The following is a 17,848-nucleotide window of genomic DNA, read 5'->3' as shown; positions in this document are numbered from 1 at the left end:
TGTCGAAGTGATTTGTCTTCACACCATTCACTTCACCTTTTCCAGCCCCTTCCTCTGTCTTTCCAGCTTTGTCCCAGACAGGTAAAACTGCATTTGATGTTAGCCAAATGGACTATGCATGGTACTAATACCAAATATTCTAATATTATAAAAGCCTTAGTCTGTCTTTCTGTCTATCTGTAATGCTTCATTCACACTCTGATTGGCTGATTGAAACAACTAATCAGTGCTCCAAGAGCATTTGGACAGGAGTCAGTGCTGTGGAGTGCTGCTGTGGTGATGGGGACACAGGGAATGGAGTGGGGGTGGGTCCAGATGTGGGAGGATGTGGGGGGACATGGAGCTGCTGGACCCCTACAAAAGCCAGAAGGGAGGGGGAGGGAGGGAAGTGGGGGCATGGTGGCGGTGCCTTGTTGCTGCCACTGCTGCTGTACCTGACAACAGTCCTGAAGTGGGGAGGGGGAAGCAGGCCCAGCCCCGAAGCAGTGGGGGCGAGGGTGGGGAGAACAGTCCCATTTGCCCCCTCCCCTGATCGGATGAGAAGCGGGGGTAGGGCCATGTGCAGGAGTCCATCTCTGCCCACTATGAAAGCTGGGAGTGTGCTGCCATTGGGCCCCGACAAAAGCTGTCAGGGAGAGGGAGGGGAAAGGGGAGTGGGATGGGGGGCACAGTGACAGCACCCTGCCTCCGCCGGGCCCTGCTAACAGCTGGGAAGGAGGGGAGTGGGAACAGGACTGGACTCAGGGGGGCGGGTGGGAGAGCAGAGCTAGACCCAAAGCATGGGGGTGGGGGGGAGGTGCGGACACGGGCCTGTGTGAAGCCAAAAGGCTCATGTCAAGCCAAAAGGCCCCAGCAAAGACAACATTTCAAGCCACAATGACTCCATAGCTTAACACTGCTCAGTATTTATATGTAATCCAGATGTCCCTCCTCCTCCTAGGTTCCACGTGCTTATTAGCCTCCTACTCATGACTGGAATGAGGTATTCTTGTCACAAGTTCTGGGATCTTCAAAAAAATTATATGCAGATGAAGTGTGGGTCAACCTGGTCCCACTCTACCTCATGCATGGCAGGGCCTCTGTAATAACAGGCAACAGGATGAGTGAGGGGGTGACAGAAGGATTCTTGGTGAATTGTTTGGGACTCTCTATGGTGATGTTTCCCAGACATTTAAGTCTGGTGAAGTGAAGGGATTCACTGGAAATGGAGAAGAAAGGTGTAGCTCAGCTGTGGAAGTGAAGAGGAAGTTGAAATGTGTACAACATAGTGGCTCACCATGACTTGTAAAAGAGTTGGTACTGTGGGGGACTATGCTCAATGAGCATTAATATATCTCTCATTCAGCTGAGCTGCACTAAGTTATCATTGTGGTAGTCACCCATCCATATTTTTTAAATATTTGTTTCAAAGGCCAAATTGGTTCCAAATTCTATTAGGCAAAGCCTAATAGCCAAGTTCCAAATTTGACTGAGCAGACTTAAGTTGTTCAGATCTGTGCAGCTCTACTGCTGGGCAAGTATTCAGAGTCTCCCTAGTCCACTATGGGCCATACGTTCTATAGTCATAGTCAGTGTTGACTATATTTAATCAACTTTATAGCTGGTTTTTCTTGCTTTTGGCAGCAGTTTAATGATAGACAATGTGTTTAATGAGGTTTCTTGTATGCAATTTTTTAAAGCAAATATGGTAAGTCAACCACAACAACTGCATCATGAACACAAGGTTTGGTTGTATTATTACTTCCTTTTCTACTAGATTCCTGAATCAGGGACTGATTGTTTCTTACAACTTGCTCTTATGAGTCCCATCAACTTCAGAAGGAAGCACTTGCACTTTTTCAGAGCTGAATTTGTTCTTTGTGGCTTTCAACTTTTTGGTGCTGCTTTCTTTAGTCACATTTATTATCCAACAAACTATTTTATTTTCTTCTCCAAGAGTTCACTGTAACAAATAAAGATCTAATATTTCTGAAAGTATAACTATAAGAAACTGAATAAAAGAGCGGTCTGTTGAAGTCAATAGAAAAGGCCCCATTAAATTGAATAGAGTTTTGATCCAAGTTTTGGTCATGTGGTAAAAGGAGAAAACTGAGACCCTTAGCTGTTGATAGCCTAAAATCTATGTGGTTAAGAGAGATATCTCCTGTAGATCCTTAGTTTGCATATGATTAGGAAGCCAAGATACCCTCCCTACTTCATGGCCTCTAACCACTACCTTGCAGGGATAATGTCTTGGGACTGTGGTGCTTTCTAAGTCAAAGGTACTGTTAGGCACCCATGATGGTAAAGGATCGCTAAAGCATAATCAACCCAGAGTGAACATGGAATATACCTCACACTATTCAACTTAACTAAAATCTAACTATTAACACATTAAATGTACTAATAGTTTCTACAGAGAGAGAGAGAGAGCCCCCCCACACTTAGTTCAATGGTCTCACCCAGTCCCAGATGTTACTTAGCTTCACAGAAAAGGTGGCTAATCAGTTTCTGAAAGTAGAGGGTGGTCATCTATGGGTAATGGCTGTTTTTCAGTCTAGATGTTGTTTGACGATGACACATCCAACTTCCTTGTTCTCACCCTTTTTCTTTAACTTTACTCTTCTGATGACTCTTGATTTCTGGGTACCATTGACTGGTTTCCCTGTGATCATCACACTGTTCATGTTTTATCCTGTCAGCATATTTGTTTGTTCCAACACAGCCATCACATGCACACATCTTAATTTGGTCTGTCCTTCAACTCTGGAAATTCCAAGGCCTCTTCAGTTGGACACTGTCCATTTGGTCCCCTCTTATCACCTTTCATTAACATATATAATCATGTCATCCCTCTAATGTAGTTGGTTAGTGCCAACTTCAGTTAATTTGAGCTAGTAACAAGGCTCACACTATACCTCCCTATGTTGATAATGCTGGAACATAAGCTCCCTGTGAAAGTGAGCTCAAGACTAGCTGATAATGCAGACACAAGCAAAATGAAAAAAAGAAAAGTTCAAATAATAATGAGGCTATATAAAAACTTAAGAAATGGTTAAATAAGGCTGAATATAAAAGAAAAGTTTAATACTATAATTCACCACTCAAGCAGGTGCAACTAAAGCTAAATGTGACACTCTACCCTACAGTACTTGGCATTTTTTTTTCTGTGGCACAAATATCTGCTTGGAACAGATGGTATGGTCTTTACTCTACAACTGCCAGCACATTATTTTGACTGCAGACCTATAGGGTATTATTTTACTATTTATGCTAGTCTCTTACCATCGGTATTAATCTATGTGCTTGAGTCTTAATTTTTTCAATATGTGGGGCCTATCTATGACCCCCTCCTGCCTATCTGGATTCCACAGGGGCTCCTCACTTTCCCCCTGGTAACATGGTCAGGGTAAGGTGATTGTGGCCTCCTGTCACTTGTTGATTGACCTTGTTATTAAGAGCCCTTGATCTCCATAGGAAATTTGGGCAAATACTGTAGTTGCCATTTATAGAATTTTCACCTTATTTGCATGTATTGTTCAGTTTTTACTCTGAAATCTTTTAAACAAGTAGCATGTTGTATAGCACTGTATATAGAATCTACATTTAAAAAGTAATTGTCGGCAAACAGGATACCATATTTCCTGCCATCTGAGCCTAGTGCCTGTGTTCATTCTGAAAAAAGCCAATATTTTCACATCATCTGGCTGATTCTGGTGATGTGGTCAATGGTAAGACAAAGAGCTATTTCTTGATGAAAGATGATGGTGCACTGGTTGATGTGCATATAGCAGGTGGTGGCATTACCCAATGGAAGGGAGGGGCCAACACCAAGGAGGATTATATCTCCATTGCTCAAGATTGTAGAGGGACTATAAGGCTAAGGCAGAGATGGAACTGGGACTAGTGACCCAGATCAAAGATAACAAGAAGTCCTTTTTTAAATACAGAGGGGGTAAAAAGAAGGTACCGGGACCTCTGCAGGACACACTTGGAAATCTGGTGGTTGCACCGTATGACAAAGCTAACTTCTGTAACAAATTCCTTGCCTCCATTTTTCTGAGCAGGTACCGGGACTTCCCCCACACTGGGATCCTGGACGGACCCAGGGGAGACATAGCTGGGCCCAGGGTCAGTGAGGACCTAGTCATGGAACTTCTGGTGGGACTGGACATGTTCAAAACAGCAGGTCCTTATGATCTCCAGCCCAGAGTGCTGAGGGAATTGGCACAGCTTTACGAGCACTCATGGTGTTCTGGCCAGGTGCCAGAGGACTGGAAAAGGGCCAGTGTGGTCCCCATTTTCAAAAAAGGGAGGAAGGAGGACCCAGGAAACTACAGGCCCCTTAGTCTTACCTTGGTCCTGGGAAAGCTCTTTGAGAAAATTATCCAGGAGCACATCTGCGAGGGACCAGCAGGGGAGGTTATGCTTAGGGGCAATCAACACAGGTTCATTAGAGGCAGGTCCTGTCAGACCAACCTGGTGGCCTTCTATGACCAAGTCACAAAATCCTTGGATGCAGGTGTTGTGGTGGATGTAGTCTTTCTGGACTCTAGGAAGGCCTTTGACACTGTCTCTTACCCCAGTCTCATCAAAAAATTAGGCGACTGTGGTGTCGACACCTAAACAGTCAGATGGGTTGCAAACTGGCTGGAGGGCCGCACCTAGAGAGTGGTGGTGGACGGGTCATTTTCGCCTTGGAAGGATGTGGGCAGTGGGGTTCCCCAGGGCTTGGTCCTCGGGCCAGCACTGTTCAACATCTTCATCAGCAACTTGGATGAGGGGGTGAAAAGCACTGTTTCAATACTGACAAGTGCAAGGTATTGCACTTGGGGAGGAAGAACCAGCAGCATACTAACAGGCTGGGGAACTCCCTTCTCATAAGCATAGTGACAGAAAGAGATCTTGGAGTCATTATCGATTTCAAAATGAACATGGGCCACCAATGTGAGGACGTGGTCAGGAAGGCTAACCACACCTTGTCATGTATCCACAGATGCCAAGATGAACATGGGCTGGCAATGTGGGGATGCAGTCAGAAAGGCCAACAATACCTTGTCGTGCATCCACAGATGCATCTCAAACAGGGCCAAAGAGGTGATCCTCCCCCTCTATGCAACACTGGTCAGGCCACAGTTGGAGTACTGTGTCTAGTTCTAGGCGCCGCACTTTAGGAGGGATGTGGCCAGCATCAAGAGGGTCCAGAGGAGGGCGACGTGCATGATCTGGGGACAGCAGGGCAGACCTTATGAGGAGAGGCTATAGGATATATCTTGCTCAGTTCGCAGGTCAGGTCTAGCAAAAATTGCACTGCTCTACTGCCTATGTCTTATTTTAACAATGAGTGTTTTCCCCTGGATGGTCAGGCAAGATTTATTAGGTCCTTTGTGCATCTTGTGATTGGTGATTTTAATTCCCATAATACAGCGTGGGGAAATGATAACAATGATAGTATCCTAGTTGAACATGCACACAAAATCATACTCCTCTGATATTACTGCCAGGATATTAGCTTTAGCCTGTAATGTTAATTGAATGTCCTTCGATGTTAATTGAAAGGATTAACAGCACTGGCTCTCATATGAGCCCATGTTTATGATGCTGGCTGCACATTTCTTGGGTATACATGGTTGTTGAAATGTGTCTGGTGTTTGAGCTTGAGCTTAGCATGAGCTTAGTATGCCATAACCACATAAAATGTGTTGCCTGGTAGCTGTAAACCTACCTAGCAACTCTCTGAATAATGATGTCACTAGATTTGAAAAAGTTTTTCTGCATATTGGTGAAATACACTTGCTTTAATGTGCCTGATTAAGGGTAGACAAAGAAAATAGGGCTATTAAAATCCTACAGTACAAACTGGGAGTCACATGAGATGTTTACTGTGCAGCTAATTAAATCCACTGTAAACATCTCAGCATCTACACATGCCCCTCTTAGGGTGCACAAAACTAATAAAGTCCACACCAGGGTAGTAATAGTGCCCTGGCCAGCTACTCCACAGCACATGGAGCTGCACCAGAGCAGTCCTTGTTCGGCTGTGTTTGAGCTGCCTAATCAATTGTAGTTTGCTACAGTGGTGTATTACTCTATAATTTGTTTTTGGGTTTGGATATAACTTTTAATGCCAAGTACACATTTCTATTTGGCTATCTAGTAAACATTCTCTGAGAGCCATTCTGATTTTAGCATTGCTTGCTTTTAAATCCTTTTAAGGTCTGGGAAGCAAGTTTACAGCCAACTGAGCCAGTTCCAGCCAAACTCTGTAAGATAGCAGTAGTGCAAATTCTCAATTGAAAGTACTAAATTGGCCACAAACAATAAGGGCTTAATGGAAGACTCTGTCTTCAACAGGGCCAAAATGAAGTGCTTGATACAGAGCACTTTACTTCCCTCTTTAGGAACTTGTGTTCCTAATCAGCATGAGTCTGCATAAGCACACCTTTTTGAAAAATCCGCAATACCAACAATGGGAAACAGTGATATACAGGGAAGTAGTAACAGTCAGAGCAGATACGCCAAAAGAGCATGCTCTGTGGCAACCTAAGAATGGCTAGAATTAAAATCTTCAGTCCAAAATAGAAATGACCATTAAATGCTGGCTGCCTCTTTCCTCTTCCTCTTTCCCATCCCACTGGATAAAAATTGTTTTCACTGCAACTTCTGTGGAGAAAATGTTGACACGTTTGACCAGAAACAAGGTTTCACCACCACAGTTCCTGGGCATAACTAATGTTTTCATGGCTCCTTGGAGGGGGTCCCACTTAAGTGTTGGTAATCTATTCATCACTGCATGCAGACAAGAATCCTAAAGACCTTGTAATTCAGTGTAGTGACTTCTGCAAGTCTGACTTAAACTCAACAGCTGCTACAGTTATCTCAGGAGCAATTACAGGGTTATCCAATGACCAGTCAGCTTTCTTAAAGCAAAATATAATATATTTAGAACAAGAGCATTTTGCCAAAGTCCTTATATTTAGACAATGAATGATTTCTGTGCATGCCTATCTTACCAGAGGGCCACTCATCTTCCATATGGATACCCTAGCAAATCTAAAATACTTCAGGCCCTCTTACAGAAACTTCTGCTTCTAATTAGTCTTGTGCCTCTCAGTTTTTCGATGATGTATCTTCAGAGCAGGCAGCTGTTTTATGCAGTTTTAAGTCCTTTGTATTATGCTTTTTGGGTCAAGACTAAATGCTCTATTGGTGTACTGGTCAGGGAAGATATCCAGAGAATTATCATCTGCATTTGTCAGCACTGGGGAATTTAATTGAATTGACCTTATTATTACTGTAAGCATCCCATTTAGCAAAGAATGCAATTAGTAAGAAGAATGTAAAGATATGGAAGTAATTTATAAAATTAATATTATAGACTTTGATTAGTTCCTGATTCTATAGCACTACTGGCTCTTCAAATTTTTAACAAAAATTAGAATTTTTCCACATTAAACAGAACCATTTTCATGCAAAATGTTTAATTTAGTTAAAACAATCCAACTTTTCATCAAAACAACTCTGACAAACTTCTCTGCTAGCCCTCAGCCTCTGAAAAGTATGCACCTGTGTGGGTGGCAGCTTCAGGAGAACAGTTCACAGGACCACACTGTTGTCAAATTCAAGTCTGAACTCTATTTTAAACCTAACCCAGATCACAAATAGCTGTTAGCTAAAGCTGTGCGAACAGCAGGTAAAAAAAAGCCTAGCATATACTCCTCTGGACTGTGACTTGACTGGACTTGGCATTGGTGTTTTAACCTGAGTGCCCAGGGAGAAACACCCATGTTTGGATACTTCTGTATCAGCAATAGCATCTGCATATGAAGTGCTCCAGTTGGAGCTCTCAGTTGGGGATCAGAAACAACATCATGCGAATGCAGATATCACATTTAGGTGTGATTAGTTAATGTGCATTAATGCACATGTAGACGTGACCTGGCCCTAAGTTTAGTGCTGGGTCTGCCCTACCTGTCTGGGCTGCAGAGTTTTGGGACTAACTTCAGTGCCAAGTCCCTGCACATGTAGACATCTGCCAGAAATGGCTTAATGTGCTTTAGCTGAATGCACATTACATTTAGTCATGCTTAAATGCACATATAGACATGCCTTGTGTGACTTAATTGATCAAACCGCATGGCCTGACTAGTAAATTCAGGATGTTAAACACTCAACAGGAGGCTTGCTATGAACAGTGTGCAAACAACCCACAGGACTAAGCCAAATGATATACATGATTGATTCTTAAATACTTTAATTTAAAAAATCAAAACCAAAAACAAAACAATTTCCCCCCCTCCCCTCTTAGAATATGCAAGATTTGAGGAAACTATTTCTCTGAAAATCCAGTAAATTAATTATTGGCAACAGCTAGTTGTGGTGTGGTGGAAGAGCTTCTAAGTTAATAGCGGCATGTTATGATGCCAGCTACTGTAAGCATTGCATATACAAAGTTGTGTATTTCTCTGGTGTGGATGAAACAGATCATTTCAGCAAGTCTTCAGCAATGCTCATTTAAATTCGAATGTATTGCTAAGTGTGTGCACACTTTGTATTATGGGTAAAATTCTGCTTGGTAACGTTTACTACTCCATAGGCACGTCTACACAAGATGCTTAAACAGCAGTAGCCTAATAACACTGAGCAATAGCGCATCACAGCACAGGCAGTGCTAATATACTACTGTGCAGTATTATTAGGCAACTGTGCAGTAGTGTCACTAAAAAGGTGTTTGCTGGCACTACTGCACAGTAACTGTAGTTACTGTACATTTAGTTAGTACTTCATTAATCAAATACTAAATTAAATGTGCAGTAACTACTGTGAATTAATGAATGTGTAGACATGCCCCATATGCTTTACTGGGGTTGCATCAGTGTAATAGAGGCTAAAGTTTGGTTCTTGGTTCTAGTTTACCCTGGGCACCCTATTAAACACGCATACACAAACATTAAACTTTCTTGTAAACATTACTTTTGTAATCATGACAATAGCTGGAGATAATTAGTGCTGATTTATATCTAGCCTTATATAGTTTGATAGCTGTTAGAAAGTGCCTCTCATTAGAATATCATTATTTTTTACCCTAGGAAAACAGGCAAGTTGCTGTAAACACTGGAAGTAAATTTTTTGTAAAAATGGTTTTAAATGGAAAATAAAACCTGAATCATCAGTTTTATAACTTCACATTCAGCTTTGTTAACATTACATCTCTAGCAGTTATGTAGAATATTTACACTAATGGTAAAGTCTTAAACAAAACAAAGTATGCTGCATCTTTATTTTTTCTTAATCATTCATTTAGAAGATCAACTGAGATAAACAAGAAGAGTGTAAAATCTAGCACTGACTTGATGAGAAACTTTATTAATGCTAGCTTTAGGGATGCTGGACTTTTTCAGGATGAAGATGTCGAAATTGTGGTCATGACAGCATAGCTGCTTTCTTAGATGCGTGCTGTGTATCAAACTGCAGTCGGGATGTAGATTGGAGACATGTGGAATGTTCTTAGGCAAGCAAATGAAGAACTGAGCTGCAGGAAATAATGGAAAATGCATAGTATTGAATAAACGGTGTGTTAGTGGGTTGGTATATAATCAAAAGCAGTATTTCTCAATATTTAGATAAAATATAAAGAGCAAAATTCTACTCCCTGCCTCACATGCTGACTCTTTTCTCTGCTAGTGTTTCTGCCTACAGGCAGATGGATGTGGAGGAATGACCACTGCATGTAGGAAGAGCTGAAGATAGCTGCTGGAGACAAACTCTCCCTTGCTTTTGAAGATTTATTTTTGAATACAGCTTCATTCACTAGCATTTTGTTCATCCATATATTATGAGTCACACTCACTCTGCTACCTCTCAGGAAAAGTGCAACAAGAGAAAGTCAGTATAAAATAATAACAATGATGATCACACACCAAACTTGCAAAACAAACTGGCAGCAAAGGGCTAGTTTCTCAGCATGTGTAAATGGGAACATATCCATTAAGTTCATGGAGCTACATATATATCTCAGTTGAGGTTGTGGCCACAGACTTAGAGTGAAATGCTAGGGAGAATAGAATCATCTATCTGTGTTTCATCTATCGGTGTGAGCAGCCATAATGTTTTGCTCCTCTTGACTGTCTTTGTTTTCCCTGGGTAAACATTACATTTACCAGTATGTTCAAGGAAAGATCATTTCTTCTTCATTCTTCAATCATTTCTTCTTCTGCCTTTCAAAAACAGGATGTGCATCTTATTTGGGAGAGAGTTGTACATAAGAAAATACGGTATTAATCTGGTTACATTAATGAACTGATTTGCCAAAGTTAAAATACTGTTTAGGATTCTTCTGTTTGTGACCAATAGTGTATTTCAACACATTACCTGCATGCAGGACATGCACAGAAGATTTGAGACATGAGACACGAAACTCTGACTGCACAGTTATTACTGCACAGTCATTTAGTACTTGCATACACAAGTATTAAATGACTGCGCAGTAACTGGAGTCACTGTGCAGCAGCATCACTGAACAGCTTTTAGGTAATGCTGACTGTGCAGTAGCTTGCTACTGCTGCACAGTAGTGTTGCATCATGCTTTGTGCCACATGACGCTACTGCTCAGTAGTAACAAGCTACTGCGCAGTCAGTGTCTCATGTAGACTCGGCCAGTACAAACTTTATCCTTTGCAACTCTTCTGTCACTTCTGTTTTAAGGTCACAAACATAGGCTACTACATGCCAAAATCACATGGAATTATCCTTGTTTCCTATTTTTTACTGCAAAATGTTTTTAGCTTTGCCCTTTACCTGTTTGCAAATAGCTGTTAAATAAATACTAATGTTCTAGCAACTATAAAGCAGGTGAATTTTAATATTAATGCTACAGGCCAGGCTCCTGTAGCATTAATATTAAATAGCTTCCACTAACCTTCTATGAACTGGGAACAAAAGGAGATAAGAGAGTAGTTTACTACATTGCAAGTGAGCTCAGGCACTAGATGACATAGTCCTTTAAGTATTTGGGCCAGGTGGTGACTTGCCTTAATTCAGGAAATAGAATCATGTCACTGGAGATGGCATCAAGTTGTTTCAGCTCTTGAGTTGATGGATTTAGGACAGTGATTCGCAACCAGGGTTCAGTGGCACCCTGGGGTGCCTTGAAAGTCTTTTGAAGATACCACAGGTTGCTGCACAATGTTAGCATTACTAGGTGTGCAAACATGGTTTTCAGGACAAACCCAGAAATTTCAAATAGGAATCCATAGTGTTAAAAACATTTCTCCCCTGTTGCGGTCTTTCTGAGTTCTTTGCAACAGGAGAATTGCTCTATTATTTTTCTGTAGTCAAAAAGAGTGAAAATTAAGCAGGGTACATTACTATAATGAGGAATGCCTTGAGTTTAAAAAGGTTGAGAACCACTGGTCTAGGACAACATGTGTTGGATTTGTAAGCACTTATTTTGCTGCCAGTACAATATCTTCTGGATCTGTACAGGATATATCACCTGGATCATAACCTTGCATCTGCTTGACATGTCTGCAAAGCATCTTGTCATCTGGAGTCTTAGCCTTGTATGACACTGGTCTTGAAGCCTCAAGGACAGTTGCAGGCACCAACTGCACCTGACTGCATAGTTTCAGATGTACGCGGGATTGGTTTGTTTAAATGTCCACAAGATGGAGTCTTGGTATATAAAAAAACATATATATATAGCTATATCTATATTTACTACAACAGCATGTAACTCCATGTCCATACCTGGGTTAGGGTGAAGCCAATGCAAACAAGTCTTCAGCAAGAGATTCATCACTAGTTCTTCAGGGCTATGTATGGACATGGAGTTACATGCTGTTGTAGTAAATATAGATATAGCTATATATATATGGTTTTTTATACACCAAGCCTTTCTTCAAAAATTGCTATATTTCTTTAGGACATCTTGAATGGTGTCTGTTGCAATGCTGTGCACTCCTGTTAACTTGAATCCTGTGCTATCTCATAGCCCAGGAAAAGGTAGGGAGTCCTCTTGCTCTCAAAAGGGCTTTATTCCAACTCCTAACACACATACAAAGATGGATGATGACTTCTTGTTGATGTCATCATGTCAGTCCTCAGGAAGGGAGTTTACTACTACAATATCCACTGGCTTAACCCATTCTTTACCTAGCAAGCCTGCTCACTGTCCTCTGGCAATTATGAGACAAGGGCCCACTTGATCCTCCCCACAATGGATGCTGACATTTTCCCTTCAAGGCAACTGTTTACTGCAGTTGGCAAATCTTGCTTCACATGGAACAACAGGACGACAATTTCAAGACATTTCATGACACACTGTATCGCAGATCATCTTTTCCTGTAGGGGGTGGTATTTCCACATTGTTAGTGGACCGGTAGCATAGACATCTATGGGTTCCACAGGATGAATTTCCATTCAGATCTTCAACAGTATTTGTGGCCAGAGCTGTACCCTGCCTCCTTCTAGATCACTTGAACTTCTGACATTAGCTTATATTTTACATTTTTCCCTTCTGGGCAAAACTGTATGGAGGGGAACAAACTATGGTACTTTGCAGTGTGAAACCGTGAGGTGTGGGACTGGTAGGTGTTTACAATCGGGAGGTTTGCAAATGTAGGAAGAAAGCCAATGCACTACAGAAAAATGCTCCAAGCTCACAGATTTCAGTCAGTTTCATGAAACCAAAGTCCCCTTTGCATTATCACTGGCCTCCTGACAGAGCAGGAATGGCAGCACTACACTGGCTAGTCAGCTCTGATTTTTCACGAGTGAGTTCACAGAGCAAGGAACAGGTATAAACACTGCTTCAAACAACATTAACTATCAGCAACCTTAAGCATGTAAGATACTTGGATGCATCCTAACAATGCAGATCTCTAATCTTATCCTGTGCCTTCCACATTGAAAAAATGATAAGAACTTAGTAGACTTATGGTTGGGTCTTGTAGTGATAGAAGTTATATCATGATTTAGAGATGTTCCCTAGAAGGAGAATGAGGGAGCTGGGAATTGGGAGATTACACTTCAGAGAACGTCTAGCTACCTAGTTAGAGCTGGACCAAGTGTCTGTAGGTTTACCTACTGCTCCACAATAAAGTTCATTTTTTAGTTCTTCTCATTCACATATGCTTGTGTTCACTGAAACCAGTGATCACAGTCTTAGTAGCCTAGAAAATTAGGGCTTTTAACCTATATGCACCCAAAAGCTGCATGTCATTAGAATTAGAGTTTTTATTCTTGTCAGGGGAGAGGCAGTTGTAACACCATCAGAGAAGAGAAAAGATCGCAGTGTGACAAGAAATCCTGTCTCACTAGGAAGATCCATGTTCTGGTAATGTCACTCTCCTGTCCCACCTCTGTTCACCTGCATCTCTCTCCTACTGGTGTTCTGTTCCCTCTGCAAATGGTCGGTCTTTCTTTCCTTTCCCTGTTCCTTTCCACATTTATATTCCTGCTTTATGTGGCCTAACAGCAATGGTGGCAGTGCCAATGAAACTGACTGACAGCCCAACCTTAGATGTGCTTGAGTATTGTGCTTCAGTGAGCAGGATATCAGCCAGTGCCCTTCATGTTAATGGGAACCAAGACAAGATCAGCACGGTATTGAGAAAGAGAGCTCTTAATTTACCCTCTCCTTCACTGAAGGGGACTTGAATGCCCCAGTGAAGATTATTCTTGTAGACTTAAACTAGATAGCGTCACAATTTAGCATATAGTGGCACTGGTACTCTACACTCCACCATTCCTGTAAACTTAGAACAGTTTACTCTCTTAGCACTGCTAGCCACCTGTTGACTAAAACTGCATTTAGAGCTACTTCTCCTGAGACAAGATCCAATATTAGTTTCAGTAGGCAGTGAAAATCATAATGCATATTGCAGAATGCTCCAATGACAGAAAACTTTACTGATAAGAACTGAAAGATCAAATCTCAATGCCCCTGCCATGTAGTTTAGTTAAAAACTGAGAAAATACACGGCTGCATTTTTCTGCTTCTGAACACACACAGGTACCCCTGAAGCCTACAGGAGTTTTGGATGCTCGGCCCTCATAGAAATTGGGCTACAAATACATTGTTAAGGGCTGCACAGAAAGGCTTCTGCATTTCAGGGGAAGATGGTAGATTTCCTGACTCTCAGCCCTGTTCTTTGATGTCAGAACTATCTTTTTTTGCATAAAGCTATATAATACCATTGCCATGCTTAGGGGAATTATTTCTTTATGGGACTGGCAATAGGATGTAGCAACTTTCACATCTAGATAAGTGGTTCAAATGCACCATGTGTCTGAGAGTAAAACGAAGTTAACTAATGAAGTCTGAAATGAATTGGCACTCTTACTTCAGCTCTTGGTGGTTTTTATCTAGCACTCCTGGTTGCAGCCTCAACTGAAGGGGCAAGGACTGAATTGACACGAAAACAATGATTACAATAAAATGTAATTAAAATAAAGCCCTTTGGGCACAATACGCAACAGTCTGGGACTTTATCAGTGCCCAAAGAAAGGAGGTTTGCCATTAGCTAAAACCATTGGTAAATTTAGCTGTTCCTGGAAGAATCATTATCAACTACATATAATCAATCCTCTTGCAACTTAAATGACAAATTGCCAAATGAGTCAGTCTGATAGTGTTTCCTTTTAAACAGTCTCCTGGTACATACACTTTACATTTTATCACAATGATCTCTGTATTAACCAGTTATTATGCTGGATGTCAAATTAAATGGTATTGAATGGAAAAAGAAAGCAAATAATTTCAGTTGATTAACTTTCCAGTGACCTCTTCAATGTCTCATTGCCCAAGGATGTGGAGCCACATGTTAAAATAATGCTGTCTAAATGCATATTGTCTAACGGAAGGGGGATGCTAAGCTTAAGTCTTTAGGTAAGTCCTACATATCCCATATAGTCTGGCTCTTCTAGGGACCATTGTCTCAGTCTCGGGTACAGGATAGAAACTTTTAACAATTTTCCCAGTTTTTTGTTCTAACTTTCTTTGCCCCCATCTAAAGTTGGGAGTGGTTGTGTACCTCCCACCTCTCTCAGACACAAGCAAAACAACAATAGGTCTTGAAACCTGGGCTATCTACAGTCAGTTGTCTGCTTTGCTGTAAATATGCAATATTACACAGGCCTAAATTAACCCTTTTGTACTATACATAGATATAAGGGAGCTATAGTAAAAGTACAGAGATCTTCCACCAAGATGCACAGATTCATAGATTCACATATGTTCTTCATAGTGCCTGTAAAGGACTTTTGGTTTGGATTGTTCCTTGGGTTCCACCATCTTTTGATGGCAAATGCAAACTGTGAGCACCTACAACAGGATACAGAGGTACAAGAACCTGATATTACTGTTTTCCCACTAGAGGTACAAACACCTTTTGTACATGTGCAGGGCTAGTTAAAGGTGGGATGAGTCCAAAATATCTGAAAATGCTCTGCCAATGCTTTCTCCAGACAGCTTTCATCACTTATGGAATGCTAGGTATAGTATAAATTTGCCCTCGTGGACTTGAAAATGGAATGTAACTTTGTATTTAGACTGCCACAGAAGCCATGTATTTTGGGTTCTGAATAACAGATGAGTATGATTATTTAATCTCTAAAATACTGGCATGAACTCAGTGGCTCACTCTATCAATGGTCGCTCTAGGTACAGTGGGCACATGCATACCCACACTCATGTATGTGTCCCCTCCTAAATTAACAGCAGTTAATTCTGAGGGTGCATCTACATGTGCAATTAATGCAAAGCAATACCATTCTGGTGCATACTGCACCAGAGTTTATTTTTCCCAGGCATTGTGTTTACATGTGCACCTGGGATTGTAGCACGTTGAGCCGGGTCAGAGAAGTCCTGACTGGCAGGAGGCCCCAGGAGTCAGCCTGCCAGCCCAAACATGCTTCAACCTAGCTCAATGTGCTCTGGAGGGGCTTGCTGGGGCCTGAGAGTGCTTCAGTGCAGGGCTGGCTGGCTGGCAGCACCCACACTAAAGCACCCTTGTGCCCATCAGCCCCATGAGCATCTACACGTGTGCTGTGCTGGAGTAAATAACCCCACTGTAGGGTGGTTATATGTACTAACCTATGACAGGGTTGGTTTACTCTATCCTAATAGTTTTGCACATGTAGATGCTGACAGTTTACTGAGGAGTTAATCAGGGACCTCAGTGGTAAATGTCTCATGAAGATATGTCCTGAAGCTTTTAGTGCCTCAGGAGCCCCACTGGTAGAGCCTCCATTGTGCCACTTATTCTATAGAACCATATCTCCCACCTCATCAAGATTTCTAGATACTCCATTGCAGGTTGTACAACTCAAATCCTATTATAAAAATGCAAACGTTGTCATTTAGCCTAGAAAAAAATCTCAAAAGACAGTGGAGTTTTGTTTCTACTATGTTAGTTATAAGTAGCTGATTATGCTGTTGCAAAAACTAAACACCATTCATGAAACTTTCTTGTTACTTGCTTGTATATCTATACTCCATTCAGTATGTGTGGCAATACTGAAGACTTGTAATATCAGAAGTAGACCTCATAGGCCGTGTGTAAACAAAATGAGGGGCATGTGTGCACAACACTTTAAAATGGGTTAAATGCTTTTGCACTGCCTTAATAGTGTTGGTGTTTGCATGTGTTAGTGGTGCTGTAGCAACATCAGTGGCGCAATGCACCTTAGATGACTTGGGGTGCAGTTTTCTGCCCTGTAGCCATGGAGCAAAGCACTGGGCTCCATGCAGCTCAGGGGCTCTGCAGGAAGCCTATGCAGGCAGTATGGGAAGGCAGACTCTGAGCTGAGTGTCGGAGAGTGGGTACTGCTTGGGGGCGCTGCTGCAGAAGGAAGCACCAGCCCCCTCCTCAGCCCAGGGACCACTCTTCCCACTGGCAGTTTGCCCTCCTCTCCCCTCCCTACCACCAGACAGGCAGGTAAGTTTGGGTGTGTGCATGACATGAGGGTTTAAAGGGCCCTAAATTGAAGCAGTATTTTTAAAAACGCACCGCTTCAATTTAGGGCCTCCGTTTCATCTGTACATGTCCGTATTTTTTTATGTTGATGGATGACATCTGTATACAGCATAGGATTTTATTCAATTTCTCTATGATAGTATGTGTATGATCAGTGCATATGACTCTATTTTTCCAAAGATTCCCATCTCATTTTGAAGGTGTAGTTTACTTTTACCTACAAGAGCACCAATTTGTACACCTAACTTTCTAATAGCTCTTGCAAATCAGTTTCAAACTGCATAAAAATGTGCTTTTGCACTACTGAGTATAGGTTGAAGACTGGCTAAAAATCTGGCTAAAAATCAAGCTATAATGTATATCAGAAATGAGAATGTATCATAGCCCTATGTTCATCTTTATAAACATGAAATGTGGCATTGACACCAGAACTGTGACAAAGGCAGCATTTCCTTTCTGTTGTTATAAGTATGCATTTGTGTCAGGAAATACTTCATTAAGCACTCTTTTTAAAATGAATAATGTATTTATGCTCTTACCTCAATTAATTAGGCATCTGTCCCTTTTCTGTTGGGGTTCTATTTGGAGACTAAAAAAATGAATGCATGCAACATAAGTTAGAACAGCATGGAATAGTTAGGCTTCTTTCAAATCTAATAATTTTATAAATGGCATAACTAGAGTGAGATTATCTTGATAAAAATATTTAAATCCTTTTTTTCTATTTTTTTTTCTTTTTACAATCTTCTTTCTGTGTTTCTGTCAGCTGCTTAAGTAATGCTTTCTTTTCAAGTGTGAAATATAGCAAATGTCATGGGAAGGGAAGGAATTGTGGAGCTTCTACAAAAAATGGACTGTTTTTTCTTGGGGGAGGGTCAATGCAAAGGGA

The 17,848-nt window shown here is 41.4% G+C and overlaps 1 protein-coding gene across 1 annotated transcript in view; it reads right to left on the bottom strand.

Annotated features, from left to right (window-relative positions):
* Positions 1 to 8,216: 8,216 nt before the first annotated feature.
* The window catches only part of BANK1 (B cell scaffold protein with ankyrin repeats 1), a 360,719-nt gene continuing 351,087 nt past the window's right edge, over positions 8,217 to 17,848 (bottom strand). The window contains exons 16-17 of the mRNA XM_090031887.1: positions 17,499 to 17,548; positions 8,217 to 9,511 (exon numbers count right to left, since the gene is read on the bottom strand). Coding sequence (XP_089888013.1) covers positions 17,538 to 17,548 — 11 coding nt within the window. The 3' untranslated portion in view covers positions 8,217 to 9,511; positions 17,499 to 17,537. The remainder of the gene's footprint in view (positions 9,512 to 17,498; positions 17,549 to 17,848) is intronic.

The sequence above is a fragment of the Crocodylus siamensis genome, chromosome 2, assembly GCF_052110815.1.
Source record: "Crocodylus siamensis isolate JL-2025a chromosome 2, ASM5211081v1, whole genome shotgun sequence".
Taxonomy (NCBI): domain Eukaryota; kingdom Metazoa; phylum Chordata; order Crocodylia; family Crocodylidae; genus Crocodylus; species Crocodylus siamensis.
Note: the sequence above shows the minus strand (reverse complement) of the source record. Positions and strands in the feature narration are given on the sequence as shown.